General features: G+C 47.1%; 1 protein-coding gene across 1 annotated transcript in view; it reads left to right on the plus strand.

Annotated features, from left to right (window-relative positions):
* LOC144178976 (solute carrier family 22 member 15-like) overlaps positions 1–19,829 on the plus strand; it is a 46,583-nt gene that overhangs the window by 17,002 nt on the left and 9,752 nt on the right. The window contains exons 4-5 of the mRNA XM_077707119.1: positions 7,945–8,159; positions 18,322–18,436. Coding sequence (XP_077563245.1) covers positions 7,945–8,159; positions 18,322–18,436 — 330 coding nt within the window. The remainder of the gene's footprint in view (positions 1–7,944; positions 8,160–18,321; positions 18,437–19,829) is intronic.

A 19,829-nucleotide genomic window follows, 5' to 3' on the forward strand; every position in this document is an offset into this window, starting at 1 on the left:
CTGGGCAGATGGCAATGGTTTTAAATTTAATCCCGGGAAGTGCACTTGTATTTTGTTTTCCAAGAGACGTGGTATCCGGCCGGATCCAGACATTCAACTCCACGGTGTCTCTATTCCTGTAAAAAAGGAACACAAGTTCTTGGGTATTATCTTTGATGAAAAGCTGACATTCATCCCACACATAAAACAACTAAAACATAAATGCTTAAAAACAATGAATATCCTGAAGGTTCTGTTGCACATCTCTTTTGGTGCTGACAAACAACTTCTCTTACGTGTTTTTACCAGCTTGATAGGTTCACGATTGGACTATGGTAGCGTTGTTTATGGGTCAGCAAGTAAAGCATCTCTCAAAATGCTGGACCCAGTGCTCCATCTCGGGCTCCGCCTGGCGTGTGGCGCCTTCTGCACTAGCCCGGTCGAAAGCCTCTATGTGGAGTGCAACAAATGGAACCTACAACGTCAGCGAGCTTACACAGATCTCCTTTATGCTTTTAAAATTTCATCCATGCCTCACCATCCTTTTAAATCAGTTTTTCATGATACGTCCATGACTGAACTCCTTTTAAATCGACCATCGATCTCTGCGCCCTTCTCTTACAAATTTTGAGAGGAGGCGTCAGAGCTTGCTGTCTCCTTTTTAGATACAATCCAAAGTTCTCTGACGGATTTTATAGCACCATGGCATCTCCGCCCTGTATCATGCGACACATCTTTTACACATCTAGATAAAAAGCGAGCTCCCACATGTGCAATTCTGCAGCATTTCTTGTATTTGCAGCAGAAGTATGAGTACTCTGAATTTTATACGGACGCTTCTAGAACTGCCACCTCTGTGTCCTGCGCGGCGCATGGGCCCGGCCTTAGTGTTACTCGAACTCTGAATGGTCATACTAGTATCTTTACGGCAGAGGCTTACGGTGTACTTCTTGTTGTCAATCATATACTTCAAAACCACATCCCACAATCCATTATCTATACAGATTCCCTCAGTGTTGTGCGGGCACTGTCGTCAACAGTGCCTTCGAAAAACCACGTTGTCAATCTGATTGTCAAGGGTATTATGTCTGTGTATGTACGCAAATTTGAACTGGTGCTTTGCTGGGTCCCTGGCCACTGTGGTATTGCCGGGAACGAAGCAGCGGACCGAATGGCTGCTGCTGCTACACTCTCGAATACAGTAGACATAACCACAGTACCCTACACCGACGTGAAACCACACATCAGACAACAACTTCGCAAAACATGGCAAACACACTGGAGTGAACAAACAGACAACAAGTTACACGTAATAAAACCTCAATTGGGACCATACACCACCGACACACGCAATAGATACTCTGAAGTCGCCTTGGCCAGATTACGGATAGGGCACACCCATGCAACGCACTCCTATCTGCTGACGGGATCTTCTAGACCCCAGTGCAGCAGGTGCGGAGAGGCCCTATCCGTAGTGCACATACTACTCACATGCAAGGCACTTCACACAACACGATACAAACACTTCAGAGAACTCTACAGACAACATATCCCACTACATCCATCGCAGTTTCTAGGTGACGAAGCCATTGTTTCTGTTAAACGTGTGTTTGAGTACTTGTCAGACGTGAAGTTTTTAAACCTCATCTCCTATCACGCATAATCATATCTGGCCCTATACACCAGCCATCACCATTGCCGTTAATTGATTTTATTGTTGTTTTGGCTTTAGTAGCCACTATTTTATTATAGATACTTTTGTTTGGCGCTCTTTGCCCTAGCTGGCCTTGCGCCAAAAAACTCTAACCATCATCATCACTGTGCCAATAGAGACGCGCGTTCTTCGGAACGCCAAACGACGACAGTTTCTTTTTGCAGGACTTGTACACCGTAGAGCGGCCCGGCACAAAATTGTGGCTCTGCTTTGGCGGCAGTTAAACCTGCTACGGCACAGGAAACAAGCGGTGCTTCTCTCTGGTCAAAGCAGCAATCGCATTGCAGACGATCCGCGCACGCCTCACCAGGCGACGTGTAAACGATCGCGCGCGCCCCTTCGCGGATCCCTATCGGTGGCTTCAAAGCGCCTCGCAGGCGCTGCATGCCGCTAATCACACTTTCCTATTCTAGCCACTGTAATACAACACAGCCGTCAAGAAGGAACAGTAATGTGCACTGTAAATTGTGAAGCACACAGTCACAAAATTGACTGGGACCGTGCCGCAGTTACAGCATACTAAAAGGTAGAGGTGTGTCATGTGGGGGGGGGGGGGGGGGGGAACCAATGGAGAGCGTGGGTCCCTTTTGCGATGAAAGAGATGTATGGAGCGATGGCGTTGCCCAGAGAACCCTGTTGCAGCCAGTGTCACTTATAAGTTTTTAAATCAAACTAAACAGTTATCTGACGGGTTTTATAACGCTTTATATTATGAACTAAAGAAATAAGACTATTTAGGGCAATAAGTAAGGATTAATTTAGCAAACAAATTTTCTTATACCAATTGGTTAGCAGCGGCTGCCAGGGGAGCTGCTTACAACAGGCGTTCCTCAGCAGAAATTTTCATCGGAAAAGGGACCACCCTAATCGGCTCTGAACGACACACCTCCCTCTCCTAGTACACTGTACTGCAGTTGCAGCAAAAGAACGAAACGTAGCAACCAGGTTACAAACATCAGTGATACAAACATCATCAGATACAATCAACAGGACAGAGGAAAACTTTCCCAGTATCTACCGCGAAATTCCAAACAAGCGCTCCCACCCTTTTAAGGCCCCCCACTACATCCACTGCTAGTTTCAAATTTCCACGCCGTTCCGGGAAAGCGCCCCCCCCTTCCCTTCACTCCACACCCCAAGATCCACCGCACCTAAGCAACACTGGTGTGCCCCGTCCAGTCTATAATCCGATCTAATCCAATCCAATCCAATCCTGGTTAGCAGCCCAGTAGCCCGATCTCTACGGTCCATTTCTCGTTTTTCTTTTGGCAGTGTCGTCTTGACCATGCATTCCTGCACAGTCGCCAAAAAACTCGATGTCATTCAATGAGATCAAGAAAACAAAACGAGCACAAGACGTCGCGGCATTTCAAGCTCGACCGGAAACGAGTACGAGAGCGGGAAAAGAGTTATGAAAATTTGCTCCAGCAGGACTACAGGAAAGCCAAACTTCAACGGAGGCTGAGGAACAGCGTGCTTGTGTTCAGTGAAGATGTCGATGATCCTTTCCATATCGTGCATACACCACACAGTAGGCTCCTTGTCAACCGTACAGGCAGATGCTTGCCGTGGTCACGCGTGTAGCAGGCGGTTTTGCCTGTAGAGACACTCCGTATCTTTCAGCACTATTCATACCTTGTAAACGACACCCTATTCGCCCCGAGCGCGAACACAGTCGGCCCCTGGCGGCGGCGGGACGAACCGCTCCTAGTGTGGATGACGCTCTCGCGTCGTCTGCTTTTTCACGTTGCGTGCGGCGCAAGACGCGTGCTGCACACGACAAAACAACCAATATGTGTGCTCGTTTAGCAGTAAGCAATGACATAGTTACCTCTGCTTGCGCATCTCCTCTAGAAACGCAATAATCAGCGGCCGTTGCGGGTTAGTGCGCTGCATGGTTTAATTCCACGAAACATCTTCGCCGTGGTCACCGCTTGAGCGTGAAACGTGTTATAAACATTGCTTCCACACATTGCACTTTTCTTATTTTGTTGAGTGCAGTCGTCTGCCGTTTCGGGAACGCCGAAGGGTGCTTTTTGAAGGTGGCATGGTGATTATTTAAAGGATAAAAGTTTAGTACGCGAAACGGGTAAGAAGCCATAAGACCTGTGCATACGCGTGCAAATTCCACACCCTTGTAAAATTGCGCTGTGCTCTTATAGAAAGAAGAAACAAACAAAAACATTTACACTGCACACTACCCGTGCGCTATCGCCCATACATTACCGGACACGTATTTTACACCCGCAAGCGCCTGTGTGACCGTGTCCTTCCCGTACCTTTTCTAAAATAAATACCATTTTTGGACAGTCGTTGTTTATGCTGAGGAGGAGGAATAAACATTTATTCAACTGTATCGAGTTGCTAATTTTACGTATTATTTAAAATACGTTTCTATGGATGCGCAAGAGTAGTTAGGCGGGAGTTTTCGGTAAAATTAAGCAGTTGTGATTTTGCGTCTGCCATGTGGCATTTCGTGTGTCATTTTCATATATATCATTTTCAAATCCGACATGAATCCCCTTATCCAGAAACGTCTTACTCAGCATAACCAAATGCCTAATATGGTAACGTCTTAACCTCTTAAGGTGGACCTGTTTAAAGAAAGAGAAAACGCGTAATATAATGCCGTTGTTGCCCACATGTGTGCCATGACTCGCTGGGTTTTTTTTTTTTTTTCATTTTTTCCCACAATGCTTGCTTTCAATACAGTTTTGAAAAAGGCGACCCACAATTCCTGGACAATCTCGGACCAAAGGGGGGTTAATCAGTTTTGAAAATACGTGGTAAAGTACTGCTTTTTCGCCGCTACAGAACGCGACGCCTAGTGTAGTTTCGATTGTAAGTAATACTGATAACCATAGTTTGGCTTTTCGCGGTACACGCGTTCTCTTCTCGCTGCTTTTGCAACGTTGGCAGGACCCCCCCCCCCTCTTCCCGAAAAAGAAATGCACAGAATTTCATTTTTTAGCCAATCCTCAAGAAATAAAAGCCAAGACAAAGGCGATATTCAGTTTACAAAACAAAGTAGTTACCGGGAACCCGTTGCGCTGATTCGCAACGAGAAATAAAAAGGAAATGTTTTATTACATCTGCAACAGAGCAACTTCATTTAGTGCCATCTTTAGGGTTCCTAAGCGACCTTATACGCAAGAATGCAAACACATATCGCTGTTTCAGGCACCTGTTAGATTTTAAAAGGAACGCAAATGGTCAACAGAGCAGCCGTAATAGAAAATTTGTGCTCACTGTGAGGTCCCAGAAGCTTGGTTTGCACACTGTAAACCTGCTTGTCACTTTGCGAAAACCTAGCTAAACATGTTGATTGTGCTGCGTGCGTTGACAATTCAATTCGCAAGTGCACTTGCGACGAAAGCCGTACAGAAGTGATCAGAAACCGTTATTCATCAAACCTTCCTTCAGAGTCGATAAAATTTCATTTACCCGTTAGAGCGGTTACGTTTATATATCTGCGCTTATCAAAATTCAGTAATTTTATGTTGCCTTTTGAACACACAAAAAATATCCTAAGCTCTTAGAAAGAATTTCGAGGCATTAATTAAGTAGTGTTACAATTTCAGGGCATCCCACAAATCCAAGAATGCGTCATGCTACCACTGAAAGCGATTGAGATTGCCGTTGTAAACTGAATTTTAGCGATCGAGGCTTCCTGATTTGTTTCTATTTATGCTTTTATTGAAGGCTCAAAGCCATAGTCTGCAAATATCGAGCTTGCTACGAGCCACAGCGTACAAGTTCATTGTCACAATTACGGCCATTCTGAGATTCCCGATGAGTCGTCGCTTTTTTTGGCGGAGTGATGAAAACTGACTGCCGCTTCCATGCTATACATTGAACGTTGAGGAACCGAACTACAGCATACCACTCTTGTTTGCACCTTTTGTGCGCACATACGGCGAGAAAAAAGCACGAAGCGCGCCCTCAGTGTGCATTCTTACGGGCCGCTCAGCGGAGCATCCACACTAGCAGCGCGACGCTGTCGCCACCTACATGTCGAGCTCGCGGCGAATATCTGCAAACTCAGCTATGCTCGTGTGACGAATGGCAACGATCGACATTTGTCCCTACTGAGATATGCCATGCCGCTGGTTCAGGAGCGCTGCTCTCTGAAACGTGCACCCGCGTTTCCCCCGGAGCCAGGAACGCTGATTGGCTACGGCATTTAAAGAGGCCCTCCAATAGCAATGCTGTACTGTTCAGTGCTCTGTGCGTCATAGAGGCTGCGTCACAAGCATTCTGCCGCACGTCGGAGCGTGGCAGTGAGGCGGCGAGGAAGCGGTAGGGGAGCAAGGAAAGAAAGAAAGAATCTTTGTTGCGTGTTTGTGCAACCCCTGCTTTACGCAGAGGTCTAATATGTGGTATACGCTGTCATGAAGGTGCACTTTAGCGATTGCGCGGTTGAAATGGCGATGTTCAAGAGCCAATTAGGGCACCTTTAAGTCCATGTGCATTCCTTTCTTTTTTTTTTTTTTTTTCCTCCTGGTGGGGCATCTATTTTTTCGTCACCATCTTAAACTTGCTTGTAATTGTACGAAATGCTCTATCACTACAACACACCTTGAGAGCATAAAAACAACAGCGATGTCTTCCCTCACTTCATTGTAAACAAGGATGCTGTATGGGATCTGAAATGTCAAAATTTGTTGATTTGACTTCGTCAATGCTCGCAACTTTGTTATGAGCTGTAAATTTTTGCTTTTGCTTAGCAAAAAATGTTTATTTTGTGGGCCTTTTCCTGCGTGTGAAATTTGTTGATAGGAGCACCAGCTTTATCTCATCTAGCTCCCTCGCAGTGCTTGATTACGCTAATTTTTTCTGTTTAATGTGCAATAAACCAGCTCGACCGATGGTGATTTTGGTGCACATTAAAGAACTCGATGTGGTCAAAATTAATCCGGAGCCCTCCACTACGCCGTGCCTCATGGCCTGCGCTGCGCCCGGCGTGCCTCATCGCCTGCGTTGTGTCGGCGTGTTATACCGTACAATCAATCGCTCAAACTCGGCCGATGGTAAGTTTTAATGTTAGGAGCAGCGAGTGATCCGTGCACTAACATGTACTGCTAGCCAGCGCAAAACAGCATGAGATGATAAGCACGTGTGCTGAACTGCAAGCTTGCCAAAAGGCACCTGCACAAAGACCGCGCTGAAGTGAACAACCAGGTAGTAGCCTGGTCGTTACCGGCTCGTGGCTGTAAGCAGATACCACTGAGCCTGTTGAGTACTAACAGCTTATGTGATCACCCTAGTAAAAGATGCAACTGTAACAAGCTGCCCAAATTGCTTGATTGGCCTGGTCAAGTGGTGAGGCGTTGCATAAATGGTACATATTTTTTGTCCCGATCATCCTTGCTAATATTTTTGACGCATCGTAATGAGCATTGATTGACAGTGTCACATACCATGCACTTGAGTGTACAAAAAGCTTATGCCATTTAGACTTACCAGAGTTTTTGTCGGAAGTGTGCAAGGATACTGGAGAGGAAGCATTGAGGGTTTAGTGAGAAAAAATGGAGCACGGTGATTTTGTGATGATAATGGTGTGGCCAAGATGAACATGGTTTGGTCGTGGAACCGCAGCAGTACAGTGGTCTAATCTCATCATCTCCTTCCAATTTGTTTTCCTGTTTACAGTCGTGCTACATTGGAATGTGAACAATGGAGCCCGTGGCTTTCAGTACATGCCGCGCATCTTGGCAATTGGCCACATATGCAGAGTACGAACATGTTACAAGAGTTTGTGTTTAACCTTGGTATTGAAAGACGATCGTTCGGCGTGTGTGTATTTTGCTTTGTCTTCCCGCCGTGTTCTGAACGCGCTCACACGAGGGTTACCTCACTTCATCGCCGCGCTGAGTAAAAACGGCACACGCAGCTAGATTCCTTTATTTTTTTTATTTCATGCTGAGCGTCCAACAGACAATGGAAAGACGATGGTCTTTGTATATCTAGGCTGGTCACAAAGTCTTGCAACTTGTTTCTACTGTGCTTACGTGGCCAGGATGCGCCACCTGTACTGAAAGCCACACGGTTTGTTGTTCGTATTTTAATGTATCACGATTGTACATGGACAAGGAAGATGACCGCAGGGTCGTGCAGGACCCTGATGAACGCCCCACAAACAGCTTTGCCGTAAGATGTAAACGTAAGCCCTGTCTGGCACCCCCTTCCCCCACAGGACTGCTTTTGGCATCAAAATGCTCGCAGCTGAGCGATGCTTCCATGTTTCCCAGGCTTGTGAACGGCATCACGTACTATGCACTGACGATGGCAGCCAGTGGCCTGGGCGGGGATCTGTATGTGAGCACGGCCCTGTCGGGGCTGGTGGAATTGCCAGGGTACCTGCTATCAGCCCTGCTACTCAGCTACGTGGGCCGCCGACGCTCCCTCTGTGCCGTCATGCTGCTCGGCGCCGCTGCCAGCATCGCCCTACAGTTCGCCGGACACTGTGAGTAGTGGTCACTCAGTCCATCTCTTCATTTACAGTGCAACCTCATTACAACAGATCTCCTTACAACAGATATTTGGATACAACATACCGATGTGCGATGTTTGGTTGGTATTCCTATCTGTGCCATTGATTGAAATTCTTTTCCTGCAGATTTTGTTACAACATACATTCTCATTTAACAGACTACATTAAAAGGTTAGCAAGTCTGTTTCTGCAGTGGACCCCGCACGGGGCACCTTGAGTATTCATGGTGACGGTGAGCAGCGACACCGCGGACCCCGAGCTCCCAACATAAGCCGTGTCCAACCGTGGCGAGGTGTTTATAGGTGAAGGGTAGAAGCCGTAAACGGTGGCCGTCGGAGCCTGGGTCAAGCTCCGGCCGATGGGCTCCCTGCCTGTCTACCAGGCAGGGAGCTCCGGGACCTCTTTGACTACCAGGGTAAGGTCAAAGGAGAAAGTACCCCAGTCTCCCTGCTTTTATACTATGCTTTATGGTATTGTCTAAAACCCCCCCCCCAACCGTGATCGGCCCCCTAAAAGGGGCCGCACCGAAGTATCGTTTCCTCCATTGCCATCTTTGACATTTCCTGAGCCAGATCATTACTCTCGATTTCTTGTGATGGAATCGCTCAATCCAACCCACCCTCTTGCATCTCAGTCAGTCTTCTTGATCGCCAAGTATCTTGAAGCAATAATAGGAAAATCGTATAAATGCAAAAAACAAAGGTCTGGTGAACTCCTAATCGAGGTAAATGACAAGCAGCAGTCCACGAAGCTTCTAGCTCAGACTAGACTGGCTGATCTAGACATCAGGGTCACACCCCATCGGAGCCTCAACAGCTCGCAAGGTGTGATATCCGAGATGGATCTCTTGAACGAAACGGATGCGGATCTCCTTGCCGGCTTGAAGGATCAGGGCGTCACTGCCGTGAGACGCATCACCATCCGCAGAGACGACAAGGAGATTCCCACCAAACACATTATCTTGACTTTCGACCGCACAATTCTTCCACAATACATAAATGCAGGTTTTATCCGTTGCTCCATCCGTCCGTACATCCCGAACCCGCGGCGCTGTTTTAAGTGCCAGCGGTTCGGGCATGGTACGAACTCTTGCCGTGGCCGAACGACGTGTGCAAAGTGCGCGGCGCACGATCATCCGAGCGAGAACTGCTCAGCCGAAACTCTCACTTGTGTAAACTGCGGGGGGCCGCATGCGGCATACTCCCGCAAGTGCGAAAAATTTCAGCTAGAAAAGAAAATCATCAACATCAAAGTCACTGAAAACATCACCTTCCCAGAGGCGCGAAAGAGGTTCGCCTCTTTCCCCCTGGGGAGGTACGCCGACGCGGCTCGCCGGGGGGCGGAGCGGCGTCTCGTTTCCACAGGGACCCAGTTCAGCGAGTCTGACCTGGTCCCTCGCCCGCCCCCCCCTGGGTTGCCTCTGGCAGCCCAACCCGCCACCACGCCGCTTGCTGAGGCAGCAGCGGTTGTGGTGGCAACCTCTTCCGTCGGGACCGGTGCCGCTCCCGCCTCTGTCTCCCCGCCCTCCAGTGCGTTGGAGGGTACAGAGGTGATGGACACCACGGGCCCCGCACCGGTTCCCACCGCCACCGCACCGCCTGTGCCACCTCTGGCGCCCCGAACGCCCTCGGCGGTGGCGGCTCAAACGAAGGGCTCCCGAGGGGGGGCCAAGTCCAGGGGGCCCGGTCCGTCGGGCACCCCTCGGACATCCGACGACGAGATGGATGTCGGGCCGTTCCTGCCTGCAACGCAGCGCAAGGAACGCGTCCCGACGCCAAAGCCTCCCGACAAGCCAAAAAAGGCGAGAGTCACAGCCCCGAAAGACGACACATAAACAAACACACACACTCCAGTAGCTCTCACACTAAATAATGGGAAGAGAAAACATAATTCAATGGAACTGTAGAGGCCTTCTTAAAAATCTTGACGATGTATACGAAATACTGCATGCTAATCAGCCAAGTGTGATGTGTCTTCAGGAGACGCATTTGAATTCCAAGCACACAAATTTCTTAAATAGGTACATGGTCTTCAGAAAGGACAGGGATGGCTGCACACACTCTTCGGGCGGTGTAGCCATAATAGCCCGGAAATCCCTAGCATGCCACCCTGTCGCTCTCAACACCGTCCTTGAGGCTGTAGCAATACGCACAATAATTTTTAATAGGTTGATAACGGTATGCTCCATATACATTCCTCCTGATGTCACACTTTTGAGCTCTGACTTCGAGGCGCTGGTCGACCAGCTGCCCGAACCGTACATCCTAACAGGCGACCTTAATGCACACAACTCTCTTTGGGGCTCCTCCAGAACGGATGCCCGAGGTCGCCTGATAGAGAAATTTCTTACATCTTCAGGAGCATGCCTTTTCAACCAAAAACAGCCTACATACCATAACTTAGGACATAATACGTACTCACATCTCGACTTGGCTATTGGTTCTGCAATTCTCTTTCCATGTCTTGAGTGGGGCGTGGGCACGGACCCATATGGTAGTGACCACTTCCCCACATCCCTAACATACATAGGTAAAGGCCCATGCAGTCCATCTGCCCATAACAGGTTTAATGAATCAAAAGCAAACTGGAGTACATTCACAGAAACATCTAAACTACACCACACAACCATAAAACACCTACACGTTGAGGAAGCAGCCCAACTCGTCACGGCGCACATAGTCGACGCCGCCGAAAAGTCCATGCCCCAGGCCTCCAGTGCGTCCCGCAACCCAAGGAGGCCCTGGTGGAACGAGGACTGCAGGCGGGCGCGAGAGGCCCAGAACAAGGCGTGGGGTGTCCTTCGCCGGTACCCCACGTCAGATAACCTCATTTCGTTTAAACGGGCAAAGGCTCTTGGGAAGCGAGTGCGTCGTGAGGCGAAAAGGGAGAGTTGGCGCACCTTCCTCACTTCCATCAACTCATACACCGACACACACAAAGTCTGGACACGAATACGCAACCTAAAAGAACAACAGACACACAACCTGCCCCTGGTTAGTACAACAGGGGACACACTGGAAGACCAGGCTAACACACTTGCACAACACTTCGAACACGTGTCCAGTTCAGCACACTACACAAAAACGTTCATGAAACACAAGACATCTGTAGAAAAGAAGTCCCTGCGTGATAACAACAAGTCGCACACTTCTTACAATTCTCCTTTTTCAATTCATGAGCTGAAGGTTGCTCTGAACGCATGTAAGCCTTCAGCTCCAGGTGCAGACAAAATCACATACACCATGATACAACACCTACACCCAGACACTCTTGAAACACTCCTACATCTATACAACAACATATGGCTTTCGGGGCACATTCCTCGCTCTTGGAGAGAGGCCATAGTAGTGGCTTTCCTGAAGGAAGGAAAGGACCCTTCCTCTCCCGCTAGCTATCGGCCCATAGCCCTCACAAGCTGCCTGTGCAAGCTCCTCGAGAAGATGATAAACAGGAGACTCATGTACTTTCTTGAGTACAATGGTCTTCTCGAGAGCTGTCAGGCAGGCTTCAGGGCGGGGCGGTCCACCAACGACCAACTCGTCGCGCTCGAGTCCTATATAAAGGACGCCTTCATTCACAAGCAGTTTTGCACAACGGTATTTTTTGACCTTGAGAAGGCCTATGACACCGCTTGGCGTTACGGGATCCTCTGTGACCTAAAGTCTTTCGGTGTTTCGGGCCATATGCTCAACACCCTTGCTAGTTATTTGTCCGAAAGAACGTTTCGCGTGAGAGTAGGTAGCACACTCTCAAGAGTTCATGTGCAAGAAAACGGCGTTCCGCAAGGTGGAGTGCTAAGCTGCACTCTGTTCATAGTTAAGATGAACTCCCTTGGGAAGGCACTGCCACCTACAATTTCTTATTCAATGTATGTAGACGACATCCAGGTATCTTTTAAATCATGTAATATGTCCATCTGTGAGCATCAAGTCCAGCTCGGTGTCAAAAAACTTGCCAGCTGGGCAGACAAGAACGGTTTTAAACTTAACCCAGAAAAAAGCACCTGTGTTGTCTTCTCCAGGAGGCGTGGGATCCATCCGGACCCAGACATTATCCTTAATGGCGTATCGATTCCTGTGAGGAAGGAACACAAGTTTTTAGGTGTGGTGTTGGATGAAAGGCTTACGTTCATCTTTCACATTAAACAATTGAAACATAAATGTCTAAAGGCTCTCAACATTCTTAAAATCTTGTCCCACCAGTCGTATGGAACGGATAAGCAACTCCTGTTACGTATTTTCAGAAGCCTAGTGGGGTCTAGATTGGACTATGGGAGTGTTGTGTATGGGTCAGCCACTAAAACAGCACTTAAAATGCTCGACCCAGTGCTTCACTTGGGGCTTCGCCTCTCTTGTGACGCATTCCGTACGAGCCCTGTACAGAGTCTTTACGCAGAGTGTGACAAATGGTGCTTATCACACCAGCGAACCTATGTTGACTTGTTATATGCCTCTAAAATTTCATCAATGGACAACCATCCTTTTAAACTGGTTTTTAATGATACATCCACATCAAAGCTCTTTTTAAACCGCCCATCCATTCCTGTTCCCTTCTCGCTCAGAGTAAGGGACGAGGTCACTATTCATGAGGTCTCCTTTGTAGACACATTCAAGTCATCTATCACCGATCTTGTAGCACCATGGCATCTTCGTCCTGTTGCATGTGACTTGTCTTTCTTAAATTCGAATAAGAACAGGACACCAAAAAGTGGGATTTTGCAGCATTTCATGTATATACAGGATAAATACAAGGCTGCAGAGTTTTTCAGCGATGCATCTAAAACGTCCACTGCGGTGTCTTGTGCTGCGCATGGGCCCAATTTTGAAGCATGTAGAACAATGAATGTTAATACAAGTATTTTTACGGCAGAAGGATATGGCATATTTCTGGTTGTAAGTCACATAGTTGAACATCGTATTCCTACATCCGTCATTTATACAGATTCGTTGAGCGTCGTCCGTGCATTATCATCCGGAAAGTCATCAAAAAACCATGTCATTAATCTTGTCTTCAAAGCAATTATGGTAGCTTATTCCTCAAACCTTGGGGTGACTGTGTGTTGGGTGCCAGGCCATTCTGGCATTGGCGGTAATGAAGTGGCGGATGAAATGGCCGCCAATGCTGCACTCCGAAACACAGTAGACATGGCAACACTACCGTACACAGACCTCAAGCCACACATTAGACAACAACTCCGTAAAACTTGGCAAGCAGACTGGAGCGAACAGACAGACAACAAACTACACGTAATAAAACCACACTTGGGACAATACACAACTGACTCACACAACAGGCACATTGAAGTTACCTTAGCTAGATTACGGATAGGCCATACACATGTGACGCACTCGCACCTGCTCACGGGATCTCCAAGACCCCTGTGTAGCAGGTGTGGGGAGGGCCTATCCGTAGTCCACATACTCATACAATGCAAGGCACTTGACACAACACGACACAAACACTTCAGACAACTGTACAGACAACATATTCCCCTACACCCATCCCTGTTTCTAGGTGACGATGCCATGGTTTCTGTGAAACGCGTTTTTAAATATTTGTCAGACGTCAAGTTTTTAAAGGGGCCCTAAATAGGCTTCCGAAGGTCGCCATTTCAATCGCGCAATCGCTAGAGTACCCCTTCACGACAACGTGTACCAAATATTACACCTCTGCGTAAAGCAGGGGCCGCACAAGCACGAAAAAAAGATTTCACTTTCTCTCCTGGCTCACCAGCCATACCTTTTAGCCACACTTGCGCGCTCTGACGCAGTTCTTTCCGGCTCTGACGCGCCTCTATGACGCACGAGACACTGCCCAGTGCGGCGCCGCGAACGCGAACCACAGCGACAGCGCTCACCGTGCAACCGAAATCTGGTGGGCGGAGCATGCGCGTCGAGTGGTAAAAAAAAAAAAAAAAGCGCGCGCAGGGCTTGGCGCAGCCAATGACTGCACGTACATCAAGGAGGGTGATGGATTGCCCTGTTTCTCTCGGTGGTCTTGCGCCGGGTCGATGACGTCGCGGCTTCCACAGTGCTTCGGAGGAGCTACTAGAGGAGGAGAGCCCCAGGCCTTATGGGTGGCCCCTTTTAATGAGCGATAACTCGGCTAATACTTAACGCATTTAAACAATTTTCGCGGCATGACGTTCCTTGGATAGTACACCAGTGACTGCGCACGCAAAATCGTAACATTTGGCAGCCTATTTAGGGCCCCTTTAAACCTCATTTCCTATCACGCATCATGAAATCTGGCCCTATACACCAGCCATCACCATCATCTTTATTGATCTTACTATGTCCAGTTTACACGTTTTATACCTACCTTTTGTGGTAATCACTTCTTTTCATTAAATAACTTCTCTGGCGCTCTTTGCCCTCGTCGGCCTTGCGCCATTAAACAAAAACCATCATCATCATCATCATGTTTCTGCAGTGGACTTTTCAAGTGCAGACTTTTCATTTCATACATGTGCAGTGTTTGTGTTTCTAATTTACAATGGTGATCAAATTAAAGTTACTGTAGTTAAAACAAAAAATTCAGTGTAGATGGCTAGATCTCCAACAACACTGTTACCTGCACTTCATTTATGTTCATGTGGAGACAATGGAAATGCAAGTGTAGGTTGAAGAAGTGAAAAATTAGTAACAATGTGAGTACTACTATGAATGAATGAAAAGTTGGAGAGGATGCTATACAACAGGAGCTCAGCAAATGTAACAAGACTCATGCGTGTGATTCTGTGTTGTGCTTCATAGCACCACGAGGATGGAACGGTTGTAAAACTGAAGTTACCCCCTGAATGTTTATTGGCCTTAAATACCAACCTGTTTCAGTCGTAACTATCTTGGAAAATGACTGGCATACTTTTATTGTTTGTTTTGTTTTTAACAATTGAAAAGTGCAAAATCTTGTTATAACAGGCTTCATCCACGATTCCATGAAAGTCTGTAGTAACAGTATTTGGATTGTTCATACTTCTTTTACAGCAGTCTGAAATCATGATCGTAATCCTGGTCTATTTGCAACGAGGTCATACTGTATTCCAAAATCCTTCGCATTCTGTGTTCATATTTATTTATTTGGTGTTCGTGACCGTGTGGTGAAGTGCAGCTGTATGACCTGGCTGACAAATGGAAATTGAATTAATTCTGTTATTTGCAAAGCGAAGCTGGCTGGCGTGGCATGATGGAGGCATTATGGCTGCTTAGCTGAGCTTCGTCTAGTCACTGAGAGCGAGAGTAAATGGAGGAGCGCCAGAGTAGGTGGAGGCATGTTGCGTGGTGTGAGGCGCACAGCACAACAACAACAATGCAGTTTAAGTGTCAAGGCGAGCCGCATTTCAACAAGCGTGCCGCCGCATACGGTGGAGTTCATTGTATTTACTTGGCGTCGCTCACTAACAAGTTCAAAAGTCGCCTGTAGCAACAAAAACTAGTTTTTGTTCTTGAAAGACTGTTCAGAGTTATATGGTTGATACAAAATTATAACAAAAGACTTCGTTTGTCGCGAGTTTGTGAAAGCTTTGTAAAAATAATGTGGCCTCCATTTTTGCCTTTGTCTTCAGGGTCCATAGAAGGTGCCTCGAGAGCCAGGTCAAATAAGAGAGGTGTGCTTCCAGCTGTTATGGCAGCTCCCGTGAAGGCACTTGATTGCAGTGACAGATTTTCCTCTAGTGTACTATGCTATTAGTATGGAACACCACAGATTTTTAGCCCTTTCCAGTCATCCTTCAGATGTCGGGCAGCGACAATAGGGTGTCGTTTGGCCACTGACTTTCCAGTCAGTGGCCGAATGCAAGCCAACTAGACATTCATCTCGCCTGATTCTTCTTTTAAAAAAAAAAGGGCTGCATTTGCAATACGGCGGAAAAGTACTCTGGTGGGGTAACTCTTCTAGTCCATGGCCAGAAAGGGGGCAGACCTCAAGGGGGAGCTGAACCTTCATTTACTCAATCGAAGGTAATGGGAAAGCAGGAGGGTGCTAGATGTAGACAGTTCTCTCTTACTGTACCACATGTGGTCAGAAGCCTGTGGCATCCACCAAGGAGAACGCTTTAAATATCACGCATAGAAGAATTTATGCTCAAGAATTGATGAACTAAAAAACAAATACTGTAATAGAATGCAAAGAACTCAATGTTAAGCTAGTACATTTTTCCTCCTGTTTTTTAATTAGGCTATAGCACAAAAAAATTACAGCCATTCCACTCAATGTGGAGGCTGTCGGAAGTGCAGAGCAGTGATTCACTATAATGGGCTGTAGCGCCGTTATCCGCTCACGGCTACCACCCAATGCAATTCAAATTTCCCGCTTTCGCAGTGCTTGCGCACCCCCTGCCTGAAACTGCCCCAGCGGGAGTTGTGTACTTTTTGTGCTTGCTTTTCCTCCCACACGTGCCGGTGTGGCACTGCCACTTTTTTTCGCTTCCTATCGTAAAAACCAACCTAACGAGCATTCCTAACTAACTAAATGAACGTGGGTGCTGGCGGTTAATTATGTATATTTTGCCTCAAATGTACCTACAGTTTTCGTTAAGCGAAACAACGGGGAGATGTATGACAAGCACCAGTTTCACAAGTTTCGAATGCTTATGACTATAGAAACAGCTTGGCTTTCGAAGCCTCTAAGTTACGCCGCGACGACGGAACGCCGTGTGGCTCTACTTGGGTCCAGCGAGCGAGCTATGGCGACAAGGCGAGCCCCTAAAGTACTCTGCACTTAAAAAACAAGAATGCTGACCAGAAGAGAAAGGTAGACAGGAACTCATGCTTCACTGGAAGGGGTTATTCTCAGAGAGGGTTTTTTACTCCTCCTTCCAGGTTGTTGTGTGCGTAGGTGAGGGAAGTGTTTGAGCAGGAAGTGCTGCATTTGGAGTAGGTGCCACACACCGTAGAGGCTTCACACACCTGTGGAATAGCTCGAACGCAAGCTGATTGGTCCATGGCACATGTTTTTAAGTGTGGACCTCAGATAAGAACCGAGGGCAAGCAGGAGGAAAAAGTGCGATATAGCTTCATTTGAAGAGGCTGCCCCTTTTTCTTGTTATTTTTGAATTTACAGGACCTGAAAAAAAGCTAATTGTGCTTGCCATTCCTTCAAGAATTTACTCTAAATTAACCTTATGCACGTCCCTGCACTTGTACCTGAAAATACTGCATAAAACAATAGACTGGCAGTGTGCTAAATTGGCTGCGGCCGATGGTGTAGGTTCAGTTCTTTACCTGGGGCCCCTCAGAGCCACGTACCAGCTGTTAAAGAACCTCCGGCCAAAAAAAATGCAGGAAGCTTACACTAACACGTAAGAATTGAAGGTAGCGAAGCTGTACGCAACCTTCATGACCATCCTGACAATTCAAGTCCACAATTGCAGCCAATTTGCTGCTTCTTCGCTGCCGCAACTACCTTTACTCCATCATTGCTCCTGTAAGTGTGAGCTTCTTTCATTTTGTTGGAAGTGCTAATCATTGGACATAACCTTGGAGGGGCGTACGCTATGACCTGTCTTTCTCATTCCAAGCAAGTGTTGCCACGATTACGGCGAACGCTGGAGTTTTTTGGGCTTTTTTTGCCAGTTTGGCCAATATCCCTAAGTGGGTATGCTTGGCCTGAAACGTGCGCCGGGGAAGCTGGGCAGGCGCCGCGAGGCACGCACATCTGAGCGCTAGGCATTTTCTTGGTTTTGTTAACTGCCGGACGGTCGCAGCGAGGCCCACGGTCACATGCGCGCGCTGAGCAATTTCTTGGTGTTTTTTACTGCATACATGAAAAATTACAATTTGCTAAGCCACCTCACCCACTATTAAAAGGTGTAACTGGGGAGAGGAATGCACTGACAAGGGGCATTCAGGGAACCCCAAAGAAGAGCTTTGAGGAACCCCCTTGTTTCTGGGAATCCACATTCACAACCCCCACTGTAGGTGGTGTGTTTCACAGCATGCAGCTAACCTAGCTTCATACGTTTTGTCTTCATATACAAATTGTGATAGTGGTTTCTGCTCCACTTTTTTTTGTGTTAAAATGGGAAGCAGGGTTGTGTCGGGAGGAGGGGATTAGGGGGCAAGGCGTCACCATGGCACCTGAATCTGCTCTTAATGCATGCGATGCAACCCGTTCCATCTTCCTCTTCTCCCCGCAGACCAGTACAGTGCAGCGCTGAGCAACGTTCTCTCCCTGACCGCCAAGATGTGCATCGCCATGTCCTTCGCCATCATCTACATCTACTCGGCCGAACTCATGCCCACCATTGTGAGGTGAGCGGCTCTCGCCTCCCTAACAGCAGAAAAAAAGAAAAAAAAGTGGTAAAGAGCCCAACTGTGTCAGATAGTTGAATGTTATTTCTTATGCTTTCCCAGTGTGCTGCTGAACATTGTTATTGTTTGCTTTTCTTGTTAAAGCGGCCATGCAGACAAAATACAAGTTTGTTTTATTCGAAAGATTTGGTTTTATAGTGCCCCCAGCGGTTGTCTGGAAGCAAACGATGCTTTATACACTGAGAAATTAATCTAAGTTTAAAATTTGATTCTCTCGCCAAATCATGTGTTTTCGTGATGTCTGCAATGATGTCACAAGAACAGGTCTTGAAGCAAAACTTAGTGTGCCATCAGGCTCTGCAGCCGACTGCAGAGTCTTGTTTACCGTCAGTCCTCCTAGATTGCACCAGCATACTGCGCTGGGCCATTTTATGCCTTTGCTTTGTTTTTCACCGTATTTGCACATGGCTTGTTTTTGTTAAGGTAGAAAATAGGTAATCATTTTGTGAAACAAACATGGTGTTCGCTCGACAGATATGGTCACAAAAGACACTGTCGCTTACGCCAATCGGCCAATGTTGTCTGAGGCAACCCCAAAGTGCCGCACTGCTGTGCAGCTATAACAAGCGTAGTGCGCGCAGTACCAACAGCAGTACGCATCGGTACTTCTATGTTTACGTGTACTTTTGTAAGTTCCACTGTTTACCTCACCATTTATACCGCTATAAAAAGAATGTGCCCAAAATTTAAGCGCGAATAGCTCGTTCTGCAAGCTTATAAGCCCTGCCTAATTTGCGTTTGCTTTTACTGGTCTCAGCCAATTGCAGAGCTGGCACATATGACATCATAGGTTCTGTTGCGGGAAATGAGCTAGTGGGTAGCATGGCCATTCCATTTTTTCCTAATTATGTAGCTTATTTGAGCAAAGTTTACGTTAAAAGTGGTGTCAGTATGACACTAACGAGGCAATCTTTCGATTGAACCAAACTTGTGTTTTGTCTGCATGGCCCCTTTAAAGGAGCCATGAAGACAAAATACAAGTTTGGTTTATTAGAAAGGCTGCTTTGTTCTGGTAAAAAATGATACCGATTTCATCACAAACTTCCAAAAAATAACGGAAATATTAAAGAAAACGTGTGGAGCTGTGGCGACTCGCTAGCCAGTTTCCAGCAACTTTTCTATTGGGCAATTGACGGCGGCTGAACTAATCAATCGCCAGGACACGTGCCTGGATGATTGTAGTGGAGCTAGTTCCGTTTGATCAAATCACTCGAATGCTAACGTGCACCCAACCCACTCAAAATTATGTTTTTAGTGCTGGCCCATATGACGTCACTCGCGCCGATAACATGTCACTGTGACGCGAAATTTCAAAGTTCTTAAGTATTTTTTG

The sequence above is a fragment of the Haemaphysalis longicornis genome, unplaced genomic scaffold (genome assembly GCF_048455015.1).
Source record: "Haemaphysalis longicornis isolate Haplotype H1 unplaced genomic scaffold, Haemaphysalis longicornis Haplotype H1 scaffold_4, whole genome shotgun sequence".
Classification (NCBI taxonomy): Eukaryota; Metazoa; Arthropoda; class Arachnida; order Ixodida; family Ixodidae; genus Haemaphysalis; species Haemaphysalis longicornis.